Raw genomic sequence first — 18,353 nt, 5'->3', positions numbered from 1 at the left:
GTATATAACTATAAATATATAAATATAAATATTTGTTATACTTCCAAGTTTAATTTCCTTTATAAATATGAGGAAATCATTAAGCAAAAACATGTATATATTTTTCGGACTAACGATGTCGTATGCAAAGAATATATACTTTCCAAATAAAATCCATTGAAGCCTGGATAACGAAACTTATTAGTAGAAATTTCACGCATTCATCAGGAACTGTGTGAACAAGCAGTGAATAAATGCCGATGAAATAATGAGAGAGAAAAGCAAAACTGCAGAAAATTACACATAGATTGCGAAGAGATTTGTTCGAGGAACTTTTCCCTTATTTTGATTGATAAACTTTTCGCCAAGAGCCGAGGAGGACCCAAAGTTTCTATTTTCTGACACATTAAGCTGCCTAGGAAAAGAGTAAGGTCCTGGCTTTCGGATTCCATGATGTCGTCCTATGTCCTATGGCCCATGTCAAAAAGTGTGCGTGTGGCCTACGTCCCGAAATGAAAGTGAGAGGGCCAACCAACCAACATTTCTGTTGGCATTTCGGGCTTTGGCTCGCTTTCAGTTATGACAAGTTAAGCACTGGGAATCTCAAAATGTTTTGCGCCCTTTTGCCATGCTAATTATAGGAGAGGCTACGACGGCTGCGGGGAAGCAAATAAATATTATTTGCCAATATGCTGTTCGAGGTTCGAACATTTGGACTCGGGCTTAAAGTCTTTGAGTTGAGTTTGCTTTAAGTTCACCCGAGCACAAAGCACCAACCGCAGCAAAAGCAGCAAAATCAACAAGAACCAAGGGGATGTGGGGCTGCCCTTTGGCATCCACAGCTTGTTTTTTGGGATTGTCTATGGGTGTTCCAAGTGTTCTGAGTATTCTGGGTCTGTGTGTGCGTGTGCTCGAATTTTTGCGGAATCCATTTCTGCCGCATGGCCCATGTTGTTATGTGTATTTTATTATTTGAATACTCTATACGTTACTAGAGTAGCTTTAGTTTTCGGTTATTAAGATTTTATTAGAACAGAAAATACTTGCAGAATTTAAAAGAAATTCATTAGTTCAGTTGACATAAGATTAGAAGAGGAAAATATCACCGAGAAGTTTTTATTAAATCCTTAAAAAATATTTGGTAAAATAAAGAATTTTAAATTGATCATTAAACCGTAAAACTCCTTAAAAAATTATTTTCAGCTGTTCAAACAGTCTTTGTTTTTTTATATATATTTTTTTTTAAATACCCCTCTGATATGCTAGAGTATCAAAATGTTTTATACATCCCCACCGCACTTTTCATATTGTTTGTTGTTGTTATTGTGATGCCAATAACACCGCAAGTGTTTTAAAATATTAAATAATAAAAAGCGAACCGAACCGAACTGAACCGAATGAAAAACCCAAGATGAACAGCAGCCACAGTGAGAGTTTTGAGTTGGATCAGCAGTGGTGACTGTAAAGCGCCAGCGGGTCGTATGCGTAATATCCCCCTTGTTTTTTGTACGTGTGTGTGTGTTGGCCACAACTATGAGCGGTGTGTTTGTGTGTGTTATCTTTACGCTTTATGAGCACCAAAACCCGAAAAAAAATACATTTTTGGTAGCTACTTTTTGTTGTTCTTGGGCGCTTTTTATTGCCCTGGACTCTCGCAGTAGGTTGTTACTACTGTTGTTGTTGTTTCTGTGTTGAATATTGTTAGCCATTTTTTTCCCCACTCACTCCCTGCATATAAAATGCAATAGAAAGCAAAAAAAGAGAGAGAAAAAAGGCTCCCTATTTCCTACGTCCTTTGCTCATTTTTTGTTTACTGAGGTTAAACGCAAGGCACAAACACAAAAAAACGGGAAAAACGGTAGTTTTTTTTTCTTTTGGTTAAGAAATGCAGGGAAACAATAAAGAAAATATTTATAAAAAAGAAAGAAACTATTCGTGCATGTCAATAAAATGCAAAAGCACTACAAGATACAAGCTGCCAGATGGAAGATGGAAGATAGATCCCCCACGAGAGCCATCAAAAGCAAAGCAAACTTTAAGGGGCGTAGTGCCACTGAAGAGGGTTAATGTAGAATGTAGAATGTGGGGGCTATGAGGGGGTTAAGAAGACGAAGGACGTTGGGCACAAGAGGGGTTAAGAGTGGAAGAGCCAGCAGATTGACAGTGCTACAATATGCAAATACATCTTCATTACATTGATGTCAGCTTATGCACAGCTTGCAAATGCAACTGAATGTCGTCTCCCTGTGTGTGTGTAAGAGTGTGTGAGTGTATGAGTGTATCTATAAGAGTGTGTGTGTCCGCCTGTCTGTGTTTGTATGTTTAAAAGCTTTTACACTTGCCAAACTCACATTTGAGACCCCTCATCGCTCATTCTACGGCCCGCTTTTCCCCGCTCTCGTGTGGCTTCCAAAACCCCGGCTGACTTTTGTGCTATGCAATATGCAGCCAAGTGCACTGATAAAAAATATTTAACATTTTCATTTGCATAATAAATTTACGTTCCCTTAAAATCTCTAAAGAAAATTGTAATTTTAACATTTTCTGCGGATTTTCGTTGCTTACCAAAATCAAAACTATTAGTTTTAAAATAGCTTAGACTATATTTTATCTAGATACTAGTTCATATAATTTACATATAAGTTTGTAAGATTTTTCCACGGTGTATATGAGTGATCAGAGGATGCATGTCGAGAGGGGAAAGAAGAGGGGCTGGCCATGGCCGGAAGGAAGGAAGTCTGCGGCAGGCGCCAAAAAGCTGCGTAAGCAAATTTTTTGCTCATCTGTTAACATGCAAAGAAGGCTGCACAGAATAAAGATTGGGGCATGCTACATATATGTGTGGTACATACATATATGAAGGGGAAAACAGAAAGGGAAATTTTCGGAGGGACCAAACGACAGACCGACTGACTGACTGACTGATTGATTATGCAGACTTTTGTGTCAGTTGGTTGAGCGCCTTTGTTTGGTCCTTTGTCAAACAGACTCTCTCCTGGCCCACAGGAAATGGCTTTAATTCATCATTAAGGCAAAGGAGACAGCGGAGAAAACGGTGAAAGCCAGCCACAAGATGAAGAACAAGTCGGAGATTATCCCGGGCTTTTAGCAGATTATTCAAATTGCTACTTCATGAATATACATAAACGATTTTGATTAATATCGGAACATATGCTTGACATACTTTATGTTTTTGGGGTAAAGTAATTGTATGAAAAATAAGGAGAGATAAATTAAAGAAAAGGTGGAATATAAGATATAAAAATCTAGATAAAAGCCAAATTAAAAAACATTTCCTCCCCTTGAATCCCATTATTTCTTGTCTTTGCCAACTATCTGATGATTTAAATCCGAACAAATCTGTTTTCGCCATTTCGAAGCCTTCTTTTTGCCTTCTTATCGCCCCGCTGAAAGGCTCATAATGCAGTTTGCTTTTGGGCTCGGGCAATAAATGCCAGGAAAACTTATTCAAAGTGCCATAAGAATCTTTCTCCTTTCTGGATGGCTTCCAAAATAGTTGCAAGGATGTGTGTGTGGGCCAAGGAACCACATAAATCACATGAGTCAGGATTTTCGCAACAACAACTAAAATCAGAAAAAAAAGGAGGAGGAAAAACAGCAGCACTAAACACACACTAAGTGGATTTGTGAGATGAGGAGAAGGGAAAGAGAAAGGAGAAAGCCACTGGCCAAAAGGCAACAAATGATAAGCGTTTTAACCCCTTGTTTTTATGCATGAGAAAGTGTTGCTAGCCAGCCAGTTTGTTTGTTTGTTTGTTTGCTGCTCCTCCTGCTGCTTCTGGGATAAACTCATCTGCAATTTGTTTACTTTCGACGTTTCCGAAAATTTACTAAAAAAGAATGGGTTATTACGAGCTTAGCATAGCAAAAAACTTGGCCAAAAAAGGCTAAGAACAACACACTCTTACTCACATTTGCATGCAAAGACAGCTGGGCAAAAACAGTAAAGGCAACAGTGCGTATGCTTAACGCAGAAACGATTAAGTTGTTGAGAGAGCGAGAGATAGAGTTAGAGAGACTGAATGGAAATTGAAAAATAGCATGAAAAACCACTAGCCAAAGAAGGGTGAGCGGGGGAGTTTCGTTAACGTGGGCGTGGCACAATAAAGTTATGCGCATAATATCCACAGCTCACGTATTGGCCATAAAATGCGGGCAGGAGAGCCAAATCTTCCGACTGCTGAAAATCTACGAAAGGAAATAGTTCAGGAGGAGCGCCAGAAAAAAGGATTCGCTTTCCCAGCTTTCCCTGGCTAGCTGGCTTTCCCTTTTTGGGTCAAGTTTATGCAGATGCCAGCGAGTGGAGTGGATGAAAAAAATCGCAGGCGATGGGGCGATGGCGACAAACGCGCTTAGGAATTTTCACACGACCCCAGAAGCCAGGGAAAGCCGGGAAAACCCGGGGAGCCAGCGGTACGGTGAAGAAAAGCCAGTCGAACGAGACGGAATATGTTAAAGAGCAGTTGTTAGAAAGGATTTACGTTTTACATTTGCAGGCACAGGGAGAAAAATGAATTTAAATATTAGAGTTTTTCCTAAACATATATTTTCTAAAATAACTAAAAATTATTTAGGTAAAATTAATTTTATAGAAATATTAAATATTTATAAAAAAGGAAATTTATATAGATAAATCGCTTTAAAACATTTTGTGAATATTGATAAAACCAATTAAAATAAATACTTTTTTTCCTATTATTTTTAATACGAAAAAGTCTTAGCCTCTGTTCATAACTGTAGAACAAATTCAATTATTGTTTTAATGTTCTCTGTTTTCTTTTCATAACTTTTTTCTCTGTGCATAAAAAGAGAGATCCATGAGGTAGACACATTCACACATTGGTATTTGGCCAAAAAAGCATTTCGACGCGGCGGCGATTTTGTTCTGGCTCTCCTATTTTTACTTTTTTCCTTATTTTGAAATTCAAATTCCAATAAATTTTCCAACGATTTGGCACACAAAGCAATCCAAAGCAGAAAAACGAGGGGGGCTCAAGTGTGGGAATGCGTTGGGGGAGGTTGTTAGTGCTGAATCCTTTGCCGGATTTGCATGGCCAAAAGAGCTGCGGACATGGCTCGAAGTGGAGAATTTGGATGGCGATGGGGATCCGCTTAAATATGCAACAATTTGTAGCAGACAAAGATGTTTGCCAAAGTGGTGGGGGTTTCCAGCAGCCAAGTCCTTTGATTATAAATTAATGTCCTGTTTACCAGGGAAAGACCACCACCCCTAAACCAAATGCCAGAAAATGCCTCTAATTCGTTTACGATTTCGAGGGGGTCAACAAATGCAGCAATCTGTACTGCAATTGGATGTCGTTAGTGAGAGCAATCAACTGGTAAATTAAAACAATTGCTTTTCGGGGGGATTTAAAGCTGCTGCAAATTAAATCGTTAACTAAAAAAATACAAATATATTTTGAAAAAGTGTTTTTGCTGTAAATTTCACCAACAGATTTCTCATTTTAAGCTAGACCTTAAGTATTGGCGTGTATTGACTATTCCCTAACATGGCTATTTTTCTCTACTACTCTTCACACATGTCTTGCACACTCATAAATCCAAAAAATATAATAAATATATCATAAACAAATCTATAGCGGACATTATACAGGATGTTACGCTCTAACGGAGCGCGCAGGCTGAAGTAAGTTAAAGTTAAAGCAAGGACAACAGAGAAAAAATACACAAATTCCATTACTGTGATGATGCTGAATTTTTGAGTTGCCTGCAGTTAATTTTGCCTATGATTTTTCAAGCCTAAGCACTGAGACCCTAGAAAACAAACACTGTTTTGATTAGCATTTTGTTTTTAATTGTTTGAGCATGACTTTGCCGCTTTTCCGCCCATTTTGGTAAACTAATTTAAACAATTTTCCACCCACTCTCTTCTTCGAAAACAGATTCACCATATCACGACGTAAGCGGCCTGCCCAATCCCTACAACATGGAGCACTTGGAACAGGACGAGGTCCTTCCCCCGCAGCAGCATATGTCCTTGAGCTACGACGACAGCTTCGAGGGCGAATATTCGACAACGCCGAATGCCAGAAATCGTCGCGTCATACGCGAGATTATTGTCTAGGTTAAAAAACAGTCTAGTTCGAGAATCGGTAAATCGGAAAATCGAATAATCGGAAAATAAGCACTAAAAATATTCTCCAAAACACCACACACACACACGCTAAATTCCATCATCATCCATTTGAATATTATCATTTTTTCCAACTGCCAGCAGCAGCAGCAGATCTTTTGAAAAGTGGCCATTTTGAATACTTTTTTTTAATAATATATTTAGCTTAGTTTTTTGAGGGTTACGACGACGACGAACGTGTGTTGAGTTTTATTGGCAACGAAACATATATACCATAATACCCCTAGGATTAGAGTTCCGATCTATCATTGCTCTAGTTCAGCACTTTGTTGAGACAACACTGAGAGAAATACCCAAACACACACACAGAGACACACACGGATTAAAACCATCACTGGACAAGCACTTAATGTTACGATTTACCAGGTAGCATAGGGCTAAGTAGTAGTTAATATTAATGGTCATCTCTAGGTCCCAGTTGCAACAAACGAACTTTAAACTGTAAGGCGGAAGAAACCAGAAAATCGGAAAAACGAAAACAAAATCTCACTTTTCACCTAGGCTTAGGCTAATTAACTCGTAAGTGATTCTTGTTGGATTCTGTGCAATATTCGCGAGCACAGATCCACGAAAAGCAAAAACAAAAAGAATATACATAAACAGTACGACCTGCCACAAAAAAAGAAAAATATAAATAACAAAACAAAAAAAACAAACGAAACAAAAGGAAACAAAACTTACCTTAAATTAATTTTAAATTTTTAAATAAATCTGAGAAAAACGAAAAACGTTGCTTTAAGTAAGTTATATGATACGAAAATAAAACTAACATACAGAGAACTTTAAAAATTATTGAAAATAATTAAAAAAGATAAAATACAAAAAAAAAACAACAAAGAAACCAACTCCTCCAATTTGAAAACTTTAATTTAATTTACAAAATTTACCAACTAACGAAACTACATGTTCTGTTTTCCATTTGTTCGAGCTTTGTGTTGAAATTCAAAATTTTAATTGTAATTGTAATTATCGTTAAGCCAATTAGAAATCGGTCGATTAAGTTATGTTAAACACACAGACCTATTGAGTTTAAATATAAATGTTTTGTTTGTGTGCATTACGTTGTGTTTTTAACCCCCTTATCATGTGTTTTGCAACTTTTTGACAATGGCACAGACACACAAATCGAGAAGAGGAAAACATTTTTTGTAGCTAAGATTTAAATGTAAATACATGTGTAATTGTATATATTTACTTGTGACTTGCAAAGTAAATAAGCAGCAGCGGAAACTTAAATTAAATTGTAGTTAATTTTAAACAATTTCAAAATGAATTTAACTAGTAAGCAAGTGTTTAAGAGCAAATGCCACAAAATAAAGCAGATAAAACGAATTAAGAAACCTTAAGCAAACAAGAGAACTCTCGTTGGATGAACAAAACAAAATATAAACCAGGCGAGCGAAAACGAGAATCTTTATTATATAAATTATACACTCTAAAAACCAGATAAGCGGATATACATTATATATATATACATATACACGTTCATATACATCTACTTATTATTTGTAAATAAGTAAAGCATAATTTTTCATTTGAAAACCGTAAACGAACCGGAATCCATTAAAGATATATTTCCAAACACTACAAAAAAGCGAAGCAAAATCAAAGCAGATTTTTTATTTAGCAAAAATATTTATATATATACAAAGCTATATATATATGTTTTGCAATTTGACTGACAAGCAGTGGAAGTGGCACACACACGAACAACAAAAAATCACACAAGCGATAAAAACATAAACGAAAAAGTAGAGACAGAATTTGAGGCCCTCGGGCTGTTCAAACAATAAAACACTTTGTTAACTATTTTGTATGCATTTCTGATTTCATTCAATTCAACAAATTGCCACCCCACAAAACGGAAAAGAAAACATTAGCTAAAATATTTATGCATACACAATACACACACAAACACAAAATCAAACTCTCATGCAGTCACACACATGAAAACAAAACATATAATATTTTTTTATTCAGTTTTAAAACGAAACGTAAAAATAAAGCGAAACATCAAAAAACGAAGAATTTAAATTAAATGCCCTGTGTTTTGATTGGCTGTGGTTTGGACATTTTCATCGGCAGAGATATTAATTTGAATGGGGAAACAGATTAGAATGGCTTTGGTTTTTCGAAATTAAATCATTTTCTATGTAAGAATAATTCAAATTAAATGGCAGTTATAGATGCAGATTATTTGTAATCGAAGGTGTCTAAAATTATGCGATATTATATTTTTAAGTCAAGAGTCCTCTTTAAAAAGCTATTTTTTCTCGGCAAACTTTTAGGCAGCTTAGAAAAATGATTTGAATATTTAACGTAAGCATACAGTGTGTTTCACAGATTTAAAGACCCTGTAAAATCTTAAATGTTTTCTTTTCTGTGGTCCTGAAATGGGAAAACTCCCCCAAAAAGAGGGCGGCTGTGGGCGTGGCAGCAGACATCAGCATTAATAACAAAGAAGCAGCAGTAGCAGCAGCTGCAGGCGTTGCATAATGTGCCATGTTTAAGTTGATTGGCACCAAATTTATAGCATGCAATTTGACTTAAGTGGCAGTGCAGCACACTCCGGCACCCTGGCACTCTGGCAACCCTGGCGGGCAATCCTGGCGCCGGAAGTAACACGACACTGACATTTTAATTTAGTGCCAAGCGCAGGACCTCTGGTTACCCCTCCTCCTTTTTCTCCACCCCCTCGAATTTCCCTTCCTGTTCGTGTCACTTTTGCAGTTTTGCGTAAGAAACGAAAGTCAGCCACTTCGAATACCGCTGACAGCTGGGGAAAAGGCGGGAAAATGGAGGGAGGTGGAGCCAAATCGGAGGCATCAGCTCGAAATCAAATGGAGACGATTAACAAGCCGATAAGTGGATAAAGGAATATTTTTTTGGTAAGTATATTTAGGGGATGGCGGAAGTTATAAGCAAATTAGAAGAACAAATTGTTAAACGCTTGAAAATGAAAAAAGGAGAGATATTATTTTAGGATAGGAATTAATTCAATAGTTTGTTTTGGGGAAAAAGTTTATTTTATAAATTTTTTAGTTTTTTTTTTTGAGCCTGTCTATTCCATGAATTTATTTTAATACAAATTTGTCAGCCTTTTTTTTTGCAGTGCGTGCAATCATTTGAAATGGAACGTAAACTAATTTCTTCCCATTTCTCGCCTTGCTCCAGCTGCAATTCGTAGAATGTGGGCCACGAAACAGAAACAGGAACAGGAGCTCTGTCAGTTGTCCCATATAAGGCTGTATAAACCTATATAAGTCCACAAAGAACCAACAGGGAACCACCACAAACCACTCTTCTCTGAACTGAAACGAACCGCAGTCATTCATTCATTCATATCTCGGTGGCGAAAACAAAAGCGGCATATGGAAATTCATTTACTCCGCTTGGTGGGCTTGGGCTCCATCCTTAACCCCAGAACGGCTCCCTTAACCCGCCCGTGACCAAGGGTGGCTCATCCAGCACGTAGGCGGCAACCGCCGTCAATTAAAGCACTGCCGGTGGCGCCTAATTGGATTTATGCCACATTTATGTGTGTAGGTGCGAATTCGCGGAATCGGTGCAAATTGCGGGGCTGTCGGGAAAAGTCGTGCTAAAAATCAGCAGGATAATGAGCGACTGCTGCCATTAGGCGCGGGAAAACACACTGAGAACCACAAAACTTGGCGCCCCAACAATTGCAACTTTCGAGGACTTTAAATGAAATTACGCGAAAACTTTCGGACTGCCACTGCCATCATAGAAATGGCAACTTTTCAAGAGATCGCCAGAGGCGGCTGCATGCAAACTGAATCCCACGATTTTAGCCGATGGCACGCCCGCGAACATAATGAGTTCCATAAATTACCGCAAATTAAAGAGCCGGATGAGTAGACATTCTTGTACATAAGTGGATGCCACCTGGATGCCACGCGAACAGGGAAATAATTATTAACGGGGAGTATACGAAATGACACCTTATAATAGAAAGGGTTTACTGATCAACAGTGTTTTCTTTTTAAAATAATATTTGGTATGTAGAAAAAAATATTATTTATTGAAATTCCATATTTCCACTTCATATAGTGGTTTAAAATAGCATACATATCATGTCCCATTTAATTCGTTATTCAGACCTACAAATTTAACACAAATCAATGATATTTTTATTAACATGATTTTATTTAAGGGTTGGAAATTGCTGTTTATTTTATTAAAGAAGTATTTGCAAAGATGGTTGAGTGAGGCTTCAATGCTTCTAAATCAATTAACTTCCATCCAAAATGACACATCCAAAAATACGTTTTTTTGTATGAGTTTCCTTGTGGTTTCTTTTAGGATGATTCGAAATTATATAAATTATTATTAGGGCTTTAAGAATATTTTATAAATAGACTTCCCTTAAATATCCCAACCCATCTTAACTTCGAAAAGGGAATACCCCGTATTCCCATCGCTCATTCTGTTTGTGTGTGCTCTGCGGTCATTGGTTTGTAATTAATGCGACCAGAAGCTGACCAAAGAGCGACTTGGCACGCCTGCGGCGGCCTAATGTTGCACGGATCCAAAGTCCAAAGTCCAAAAGCGCCGGACCCAAAGCGCCGGAGTCGAAGGTAAATCGCCGGAATGCCCCGCCTGTCTGCGGTCGTCCTTCGCGGAGGACGAGTGTGCGTTGAGTGCTTTCGTGTTTAATTTTATTAATTATCGACGTAATCTTTGAAGTTTGCCGTTCTCTCCACTCCGTAACTCCGGGGAACTTCAACTTTTGGTGGCCTCACATCTCTCGGATGCAAGGCGCCTCCATTAATCGCGTTAACTCGAACGTGTGTGTCAGTCCTTGGCGCGAAATTCGCCTACACAATTTTATGGGGGCGGCAAAAGTTCCGACAAAACACAATTATGCTTTGGCATATGCAAAGGAAGAGGAGCAGCTGATGAGGAAGTTAAGTTTCGGTTCGACTTAATCTAATATTTCATTCCTTTATTTAGTGCCATAAATCGTAATTGGAGCAGAGATAATTCATCGAAAAAAATATATAATTATATTTGAGTTAAATATAATATAATTAATAAAATATTTCTCAAAACCTACAAAAAAGCGAGAACGAAAAAAATAAAATGTTTTCCTTTTAATATTCTTAGCGTATGCATATTTTCAGCATGACTTTGAAGCATGACTTTTCGTGGAAACAAAAAATGCAAGTTTTTTTTTGGCAAGCTCTCAGCAAATGTCAAGATAAATACTTTATACAATGATGTGTTTCCCAACTTGTGAAATAACGGTTTTATTAAACTTTTTTAGTAGATTTACTAAAAAAAATCCGGGTACTTTTGGCGACAGGAAACTGTCTGACTAATTCTTATCGCATTATTCTCAACATTTAATATTTTTTGGGTGCCCGTAAATAAATGACTAAGGGCCGGTTTCTCGAGTGCCGGCTAACATTTCTCGAACAGATAAAGTCCCTGCTAAGGCATTTTGGCTTTCTCGAGCATAAATGTGAGAGCTAACTTTGACAGGGACTCGGAGTCCCTGTTAAGAGTTTTCGACTCGATAGAATGACAGCTGATTTCCCAAAGCCAACTATGAAGATGAAACGAAATCACAGCTGACTTTTCCTTTAAATTATACCCAAACAGCTGATGAAATAATCGAAGCACGCCATTTTTTACCCTTCACAGCACAATTCTGTGCGTTAACAGCACTATGTAATTGTTTCTCGTTCAGATAAATTAAAGCAGTCGAGAAAGCCGATTTGCTTTTACGAACAGTTTATCTGGTATTTAAGTTTTTCGAACAGATAGCTATCAGGGACTTTGACAGGGACTCGAGAAACCGGCCCTAACACATAAAATAAAATGAACAAATTATAACCACATCGTAATTATTAAAAGCAATAATCAAAAAATAACTAGCTTTCTATTAAATCGTTATCAAAAATATCCCAATTTAATTTGATTATCTTCGCTGCCATGGCAGGCAGTTCTTTTCTTAGAACCCTCAATTTTTTTGGAAACCACCCATTGCCTTATCGGCGGACCTTTCCCGGCAACAGCTGCTCATTTGCTGCTAATCCTGGACCTCTGAAAGGGATTCCCACCTTCCGAACTGAACTGAACCACCTTCATTGCCTGGCAACTAGACAGCCAGGGGCCAGTGGTTGAGTTCCGTAATTCGAGCGCAAATATTGAAGTTTCAAAACCACCGGCAACAGTGGCTGCAGCCGCAAATAAAAGAATAATAATAATAATGAGCAAATATTTAAGCAGCCGGGAACTTATCAGAGAAGCAGCGAACGTAAGAGGGCTGAAATCGCGATCTGGATGCACGGCAAAAATATATACCTTCATCACAACTTTTTAATAATATTATTATAAATAAAAGTATATTTTTAATTTTATCCATTTGAACCTGGAAAAATTAAATATTAAAATATGGATAAATGTGAAAATTTAAAATGTATTTTTACTTAAGTGCCACAACTATAAATATGACTAATTTTATAGCCAATCTTAAAGTTCTTACTTACTTACGTATTTCTTCCCGTGTAAATAAACTTATTTTATTGATTGAATATTTTTTATTCCAGCGAAAAATTACGATTATTAAGAGTGTACGCGTTGAAATTGAGGATAACCTTAAGAAAATCATTTATTCTATTTTATCAGTGCATTCAAAATATTATAAAAATAAAAAATACAATAAAAAATTATTGCTTTTAAAAATCAAATGTAAAAAAAAAAACTTAAAAGTTTAGTATTTTTTATTAAAAATTCCCCCATGCGTTTAGGAGTTTTCCTTCTACAGTTAGAGTCTCATGGCCAGAAACCTCCCTTAGATTCCACCACCACCACCCTGCATTCTCCCATTTTGCTGATTGTAATTATGAATGAAATTTGAATTGCTGAGGGAGAAACGAAACGGGGCAACGGAGAATGGGAATTCGCTACACTTTCCGTTGCATTTTGCCGGACACGTGGCAGTTCCTGATCCCCCGGTCACGTGTCCTTGGCCACCCCATTCTGCCCCCTTCCACCCCATTCCGCGCTCATCGGAAGTGCCAATAAGTAGTTGTCAATATTGACTGATTATCTCGACACGGCGAAAGTGGGGGAGATTTTGAGGGGGAGATGCGGAGAAAGCGACCGTCGTGATTGCGAGTTGTTCGAGTCTTAAGCGGAAGTAAACATAAATCACAGCAAAGACGACTCAGCCACCACCCTCGGCAATTATTTTGCAGGACTTTTCAGGAGATGGCCATAATTTAAGCTTGCAGGCGACAGGAAGAAGCTGCTACCATTTAGTTCCATCTCCCTGCAATCCGATTCCGACCGGAGATGCGAGTAATTGCATTTGAATGGCGACCCAAGTCGAAACTGCAATCCCAGTTTAGTGGTGTATCATGGGGATGAACTGGGCGATGAACTAAACGATTTTATCAATCACAGGGATCAATCCCCTTTAAAGATTTCTAAATCAAGGATCTTCTTTTCTTACAAGGTTTAAAATGTTATATTAAAAGTGGAGAAATGTTAACTTTGAAGCTCGAAACTCCAGTTTTAATATTATTTAAAAACAAATCATAATTATTTTGAAATGTTTTCTTTCTAATGTCATACAATTTATACGGAAATGTTTTTTATTTATATTTTTAAAATTATTATTTTGAAATGTTTTCTTTCTAATATCATACAATTTCCACGGAAATGTTTTTTTTATTTATCTTATTAAATTTAAGTGGCACAAGTCAGCAGTCGATAAGAAAAGTATAAAATGTGCTGGCCGTTTTTGGTGAACAGTTATGAGAAATAATTACTCGTATTTAACAATTTAACGAAAAAACCCGGAAGGCTGACGACGAACTAAGAAGTTGATAAGGTTTTCATTTGCCTACAAAGAGGGTATATTTAAGGCCATTACTTAAGATCGCAGCTCAGTCGTTTTTTAACTTTCCAAGTACATACTACTCGTTTGATATTCGCAACCATGAAATTTTTCTGTGCTCTTGCAATACTTGTGGTTTGCATCTTAGTCCAAATAAATGGGGAAAAGTGTGCTTCGAAAACTCCTATTGACAATGGGAAGGTTGAAGAAGAGGGCGACTATTCAATTCTAAATTGCGATAAAGGTCATATCGCGGTCCCTAGTAATAAAATTACCTGCGAAAATGGAAATTTGTCAAGCAGATGTTACAGTAAGTACGAAACAGTATACAAACGCATTCGAAAAGATTTAAATAATTACTATTAAATTTGATTTATAAAAATGCATATATATATACAATATATGCAATATATACATTAATGAATATCACAAAATAAAGTAAATTTTTTAATGGTAATAAATTCATGAATTTTCATTTTTAAATCTGTAAAAGGTTATAAAATGTCCAAACATAGTGATTTTTTTATCAAAAATTAATACCAAATAAATATGGAAAAACCTAAATTTTTTTATTTATTAATAAATTATTTAAATTTTAATAAATATAATTAATAACTTTAAATAAAATACTAAATTTACATTTGTTTTGCAATTTTTAGATACGAATTGCACAAAGTTAACGGAGAAGAACGGGAATATTATTTATAATACAGACCCAAGTTTAACAGCGAAGATCGAATGTGTTGCCGGATTCGAAGTATCTGGATATAAGGAGACTTCTTGCCAGGGTAATCAGTGGACTCCAGAGTTAGGAAAGTGTGCGGCAAAAATCGAGGCCCAAGGTTGCACGGCCATGTCGAAGCCAGAGAACGGAACAATTGTCTATAAAAATGAGGACGGAAAGGATTGTAGTCCCGAAAAAGCCTTAACGGCGGAGATCAAATGTGATACAAAATTCCAAGTATCCGGAAATAATAATGCTACATGCTCAGATAAGCAGTGGACCCAAAATTTAGGAAGCTGTGCGGCTTCCCCAAAAATCGAGAATCAGGGTTGCACGGCGATATCTCAGCCAGCGAACGGAACAATTACTTATACAAATAATGTTTCTACTTCTGCCCCCAATGGCACAAAGGCGGCGCTCACCTGCAACGAGGGATTCATCCTCAAGGGAAATAGTAACATTAACTGCGATAAGGAGGAGTGGTCAGCCGCGCTGGGAACCTGCGAAAAGCCGACTTCTACAACTAAAGCACCCACAATTACAAATTCAACTACAACTACAGCTACCTTAACCGCAACCGTTAAGTCATCGACCACGAAATCTCCAGGGGGAGAGAATATTCAGCCTAAAAATAGCTCGGAGGTACATCCTATGGATGGGGCCAAAAGCAATCCTCAAACATTTACTACCTCGGAGCCACAACATAATGGGGCTAACAGCTCAAATGAATGGGGAAAATATAACCTGGCCTTGCTCATTTGCGCTATTATCAAACTTCTTCATAAGTGAGAGTTAATTTGTATCTAAAGGTTTCTATTCTTCACTTAAAAATATATATTTACAGTAATTAATTTTAAATTTCACACCAAATTTTGTATTCACACCTAACAAACTAAAGAGTGATCTTCGTTTAATATGAAATAACCATTATTTTCCAAATAAATAATCTAAATAAAGTATGTTAAACTTGCAGTTAAAGCCATGTCAGCTTTATAATATCCCCGATTTTGTTTAAGTGACAGGTTTGGGCACTGTTTGTGAATCGTCACTGTGAAGGAAGTACGAAAAACAATTTTAAAAATTTCAAAAAAATTCACAAAAACCTGATGAGTGTCCTAAAAATTGAGGACATAAGGGTCTTTGGATCCAAAATGCATTGTAGAAGAAAATATTTAATTTTTAAGCGCTGTTCACAAATGAAGATTTTTAAACTTTGCTGTGACTTTAAAATTTTGAGTGCGCCCACCTCCTCGTGTGGTTGAGTTAGATTGAATTTTGCAAAACGACCGTATAAAAGATACATGTAACTATTTAATTCCGAAAAGATTACCAAAATTGGTTAACCACTCTTAAAGATATATCCCAAAAGACGAAGAAAATTTGTGACTACTACTACTACGTATTTACTACAACAACAAAATACACACAATTAGCAAAGACACACACCCAAAGCAAAAAAAAAATACACGTAACTATTTTAATAGTTACGTAACTATCTTTGTTGGTCAATTTTATCAAGCAAATTTTGTTGTGTGTAGAAACAGACAGAAGGACAGACGGTCATGGCTAGATCGACTCGGCTATTGGTGCTGATCAAGAATATATATATTGAATGTGGTCGGAAACGTCTCCTTCACTGCGTTGCAAACATCTGACTGAAATTATAATACCCTCTGCAAGGGTAAAAAAATAGGAAAATGTACACACAACAAAAATGGTCAGACAGTCCACAACCACAAAAATATTGTCAATTTTGTCAAGAATATAGGTGTGTGTCCTTGCTAATTGTGTGTATTTGTTGTTGTGAAAGGAACTATTTAATTAGTAGAAGCTACAATTTTTTATGGTTGGGGACTGTTTGACAATTATAACAGTTGATTTTAGCAAGTTTTTTTTTGTGTGTATAGTTACGCAAAGACTAGTATTAAACTTTTTCTTTGCGGAATTAATCTTGAAACTTCTGCTTACAATTACTTTTTCTATTAAAAACCAAATTCAATGAATGATAAGAATTATATTTTAATACTTTAAGTTTTAAAATGTTACGGCTAGCAGGACTAAGAGCACAGGAAGGGCGGTGCATAACTTTTGATTGGCTAAAAAAGGCTCATGTACACTTATGATTTTATTACCATTTGAAATTTTGATTCGCTTTTCTGATTTCCATTAATATATAAGATTTTTAAACCATGTGCTTTTGGCTTACTTACTTACTTTACGGACTTTTGCAGGGATTTTATAACAAGCAAGTATAATTATCACGCTCCAATTCCTCACTATTCCCAATTTATTTGCACTAATATTGTTCTTCAGTTTGGAGTCCACAATATCAAGTGCACATCGACCGTATTGAGTCGGTGCAAAAAAAATTTCTTCTTTTTGCCCTTCGTAGTTTGAACTGGGATCAAAACGTAAGGCTACCTTCCTACCAGAGTAGATTACTATTGCTTAATTTACCTACACTTGAAAACCGTAGAATAATGCTTGGTACTATTTTTATGCAAAATCTTATAAGAGGTGATATTGATTCCGTAGAACTGGTAAACCGTTTAACTTTTAATGTTCCCGTTAGACTAACACGAAATTATTACCCTCTTAATTTGACTCGATGTACATCAAATTTTACTCTGCATGAGCCTTTTCGTGTTCTATGTAAAAATTATAACAATCTTTATCATTTAATTTGCACTTCAACATCTATCCCTGTATTAAAAACTAAAATTTTATCTCATTTGCTTCAATCTTAGTTGTAGTATTTGTAGTATTTGGTTTCATGTCTTTTCCTCGCGAACTCGCATTTTTGCCCTAATTGATAAAGGGTCCCGCGCGTAACAAGCACGTGCTTGGTATCGTTGGGCCACTTGTTTGTACTGCTCGTAGTGCATCAACGTCCATCATATATAACTTGCTAGCAACAAAAAACTGCGAAAAACCATCCGACTTATATATACTGGGAAAGTTAAGGAACGACTGTACTGCGACCTGAAGTTAATGCCTTCAGAACAGTACTCAATCGGAAAAATAATACCTTATCAAGACCTTAATCCGCTGTAAGCCCTCCTGACTTTTTTCTTTGCTTCAATGAGAGTGATTATTTCACACAATTTTTCGCGGAAAGGCACATTCCATATTTTTCTTATCAAATTCTGACTTGAGCCTCCTAAACTTAATAATGCTAATAAAAAAACATTTTTCTAAAAATTGTATGTTATTAATAACACCTAATACTAATTTCTATATAATTATGGTTTCTTTCAAAATACTTTTTAATGTTAAATTCCGTGCGTTGAAGTGTTAAGTTAAGCGTTTAACGCTTACTTTTAAATTGTAAGTGTACAAGTCAGGTCTTGATAAGAAAGTATGAAATGTGCTTTTCGTGAAAAACTATGAGAAATACTTACTTTATTTCAAAGAATTTAGTCAGGAGGGCTAAAGTCGGATAAAGGGTTTGATAAAGCACAATTTTTCAGATAAAAAAAGTGTATTTAAGGCATGAACTTTAGGTCGCAGTTCAGTCGTTTTGTTACTTTCCTAATACATACAACTCGGGTAATTTTCGCAACCATGAAATTTTTCTGTGCTCTTGCAATACTTGCGGTTTGCAA

The 18,353-nt window shown here is 36.5% G+C and overlaps 1 protein-coding gene across 2 annotated transcripts in view; it reads left to right on the top strand.

Moving 5' to 3' along the window:
* Nucleotides 1-8,193, top strand: part of ed (hemicentin protein echinoid) — a 92,571-nt gene extending 84,378 nt beyond the window's left edge. Inside the window, exons 9-10 of one of the 2 annotated variants that reach the window (XM_044394867.2) lie at nt 5,601-5,647; nt 5,904-6,042. In XM_044394867.2, the coding sequence (XP_044250802.1) occupies nt 5,601-5,629 (29 nt within the window). In that variant the 3' untranslated portion in view covers nt 5,630-5,647; nt 5,904-6,042. Of the gene's footprint in view, nt 1-5,600; nt 5,648-5,903 lie in introns of both variants that reach the window. The other variant, XM_044394866.2, reaches the window with a different exon arrangement.
* The last annotated feature ends 10,160 nt before the right edge of the window (nt 8,194-18,353 follow it).

The sequence above is a fragment of the Drosophila takahashii genome, chromosome 2L (assembly GCF_030179915.1).
Source record: "Drosophila takahashii strain IR98-3 E-12201 chromosome 2L, DtakHiC1v2, whole genome shotgun sequence".
Taxonomy (NCBI): Eukaryota; Metazoa; Arthropoda; class Insecta; order Diptera; family Drosophilidae; genus Drosophila; species Drosophila takahashii.
Note: the sequence above shows the minus strand (reverse complement) of the source record. Positions and strands in the feature narration are given on the sequence as shown.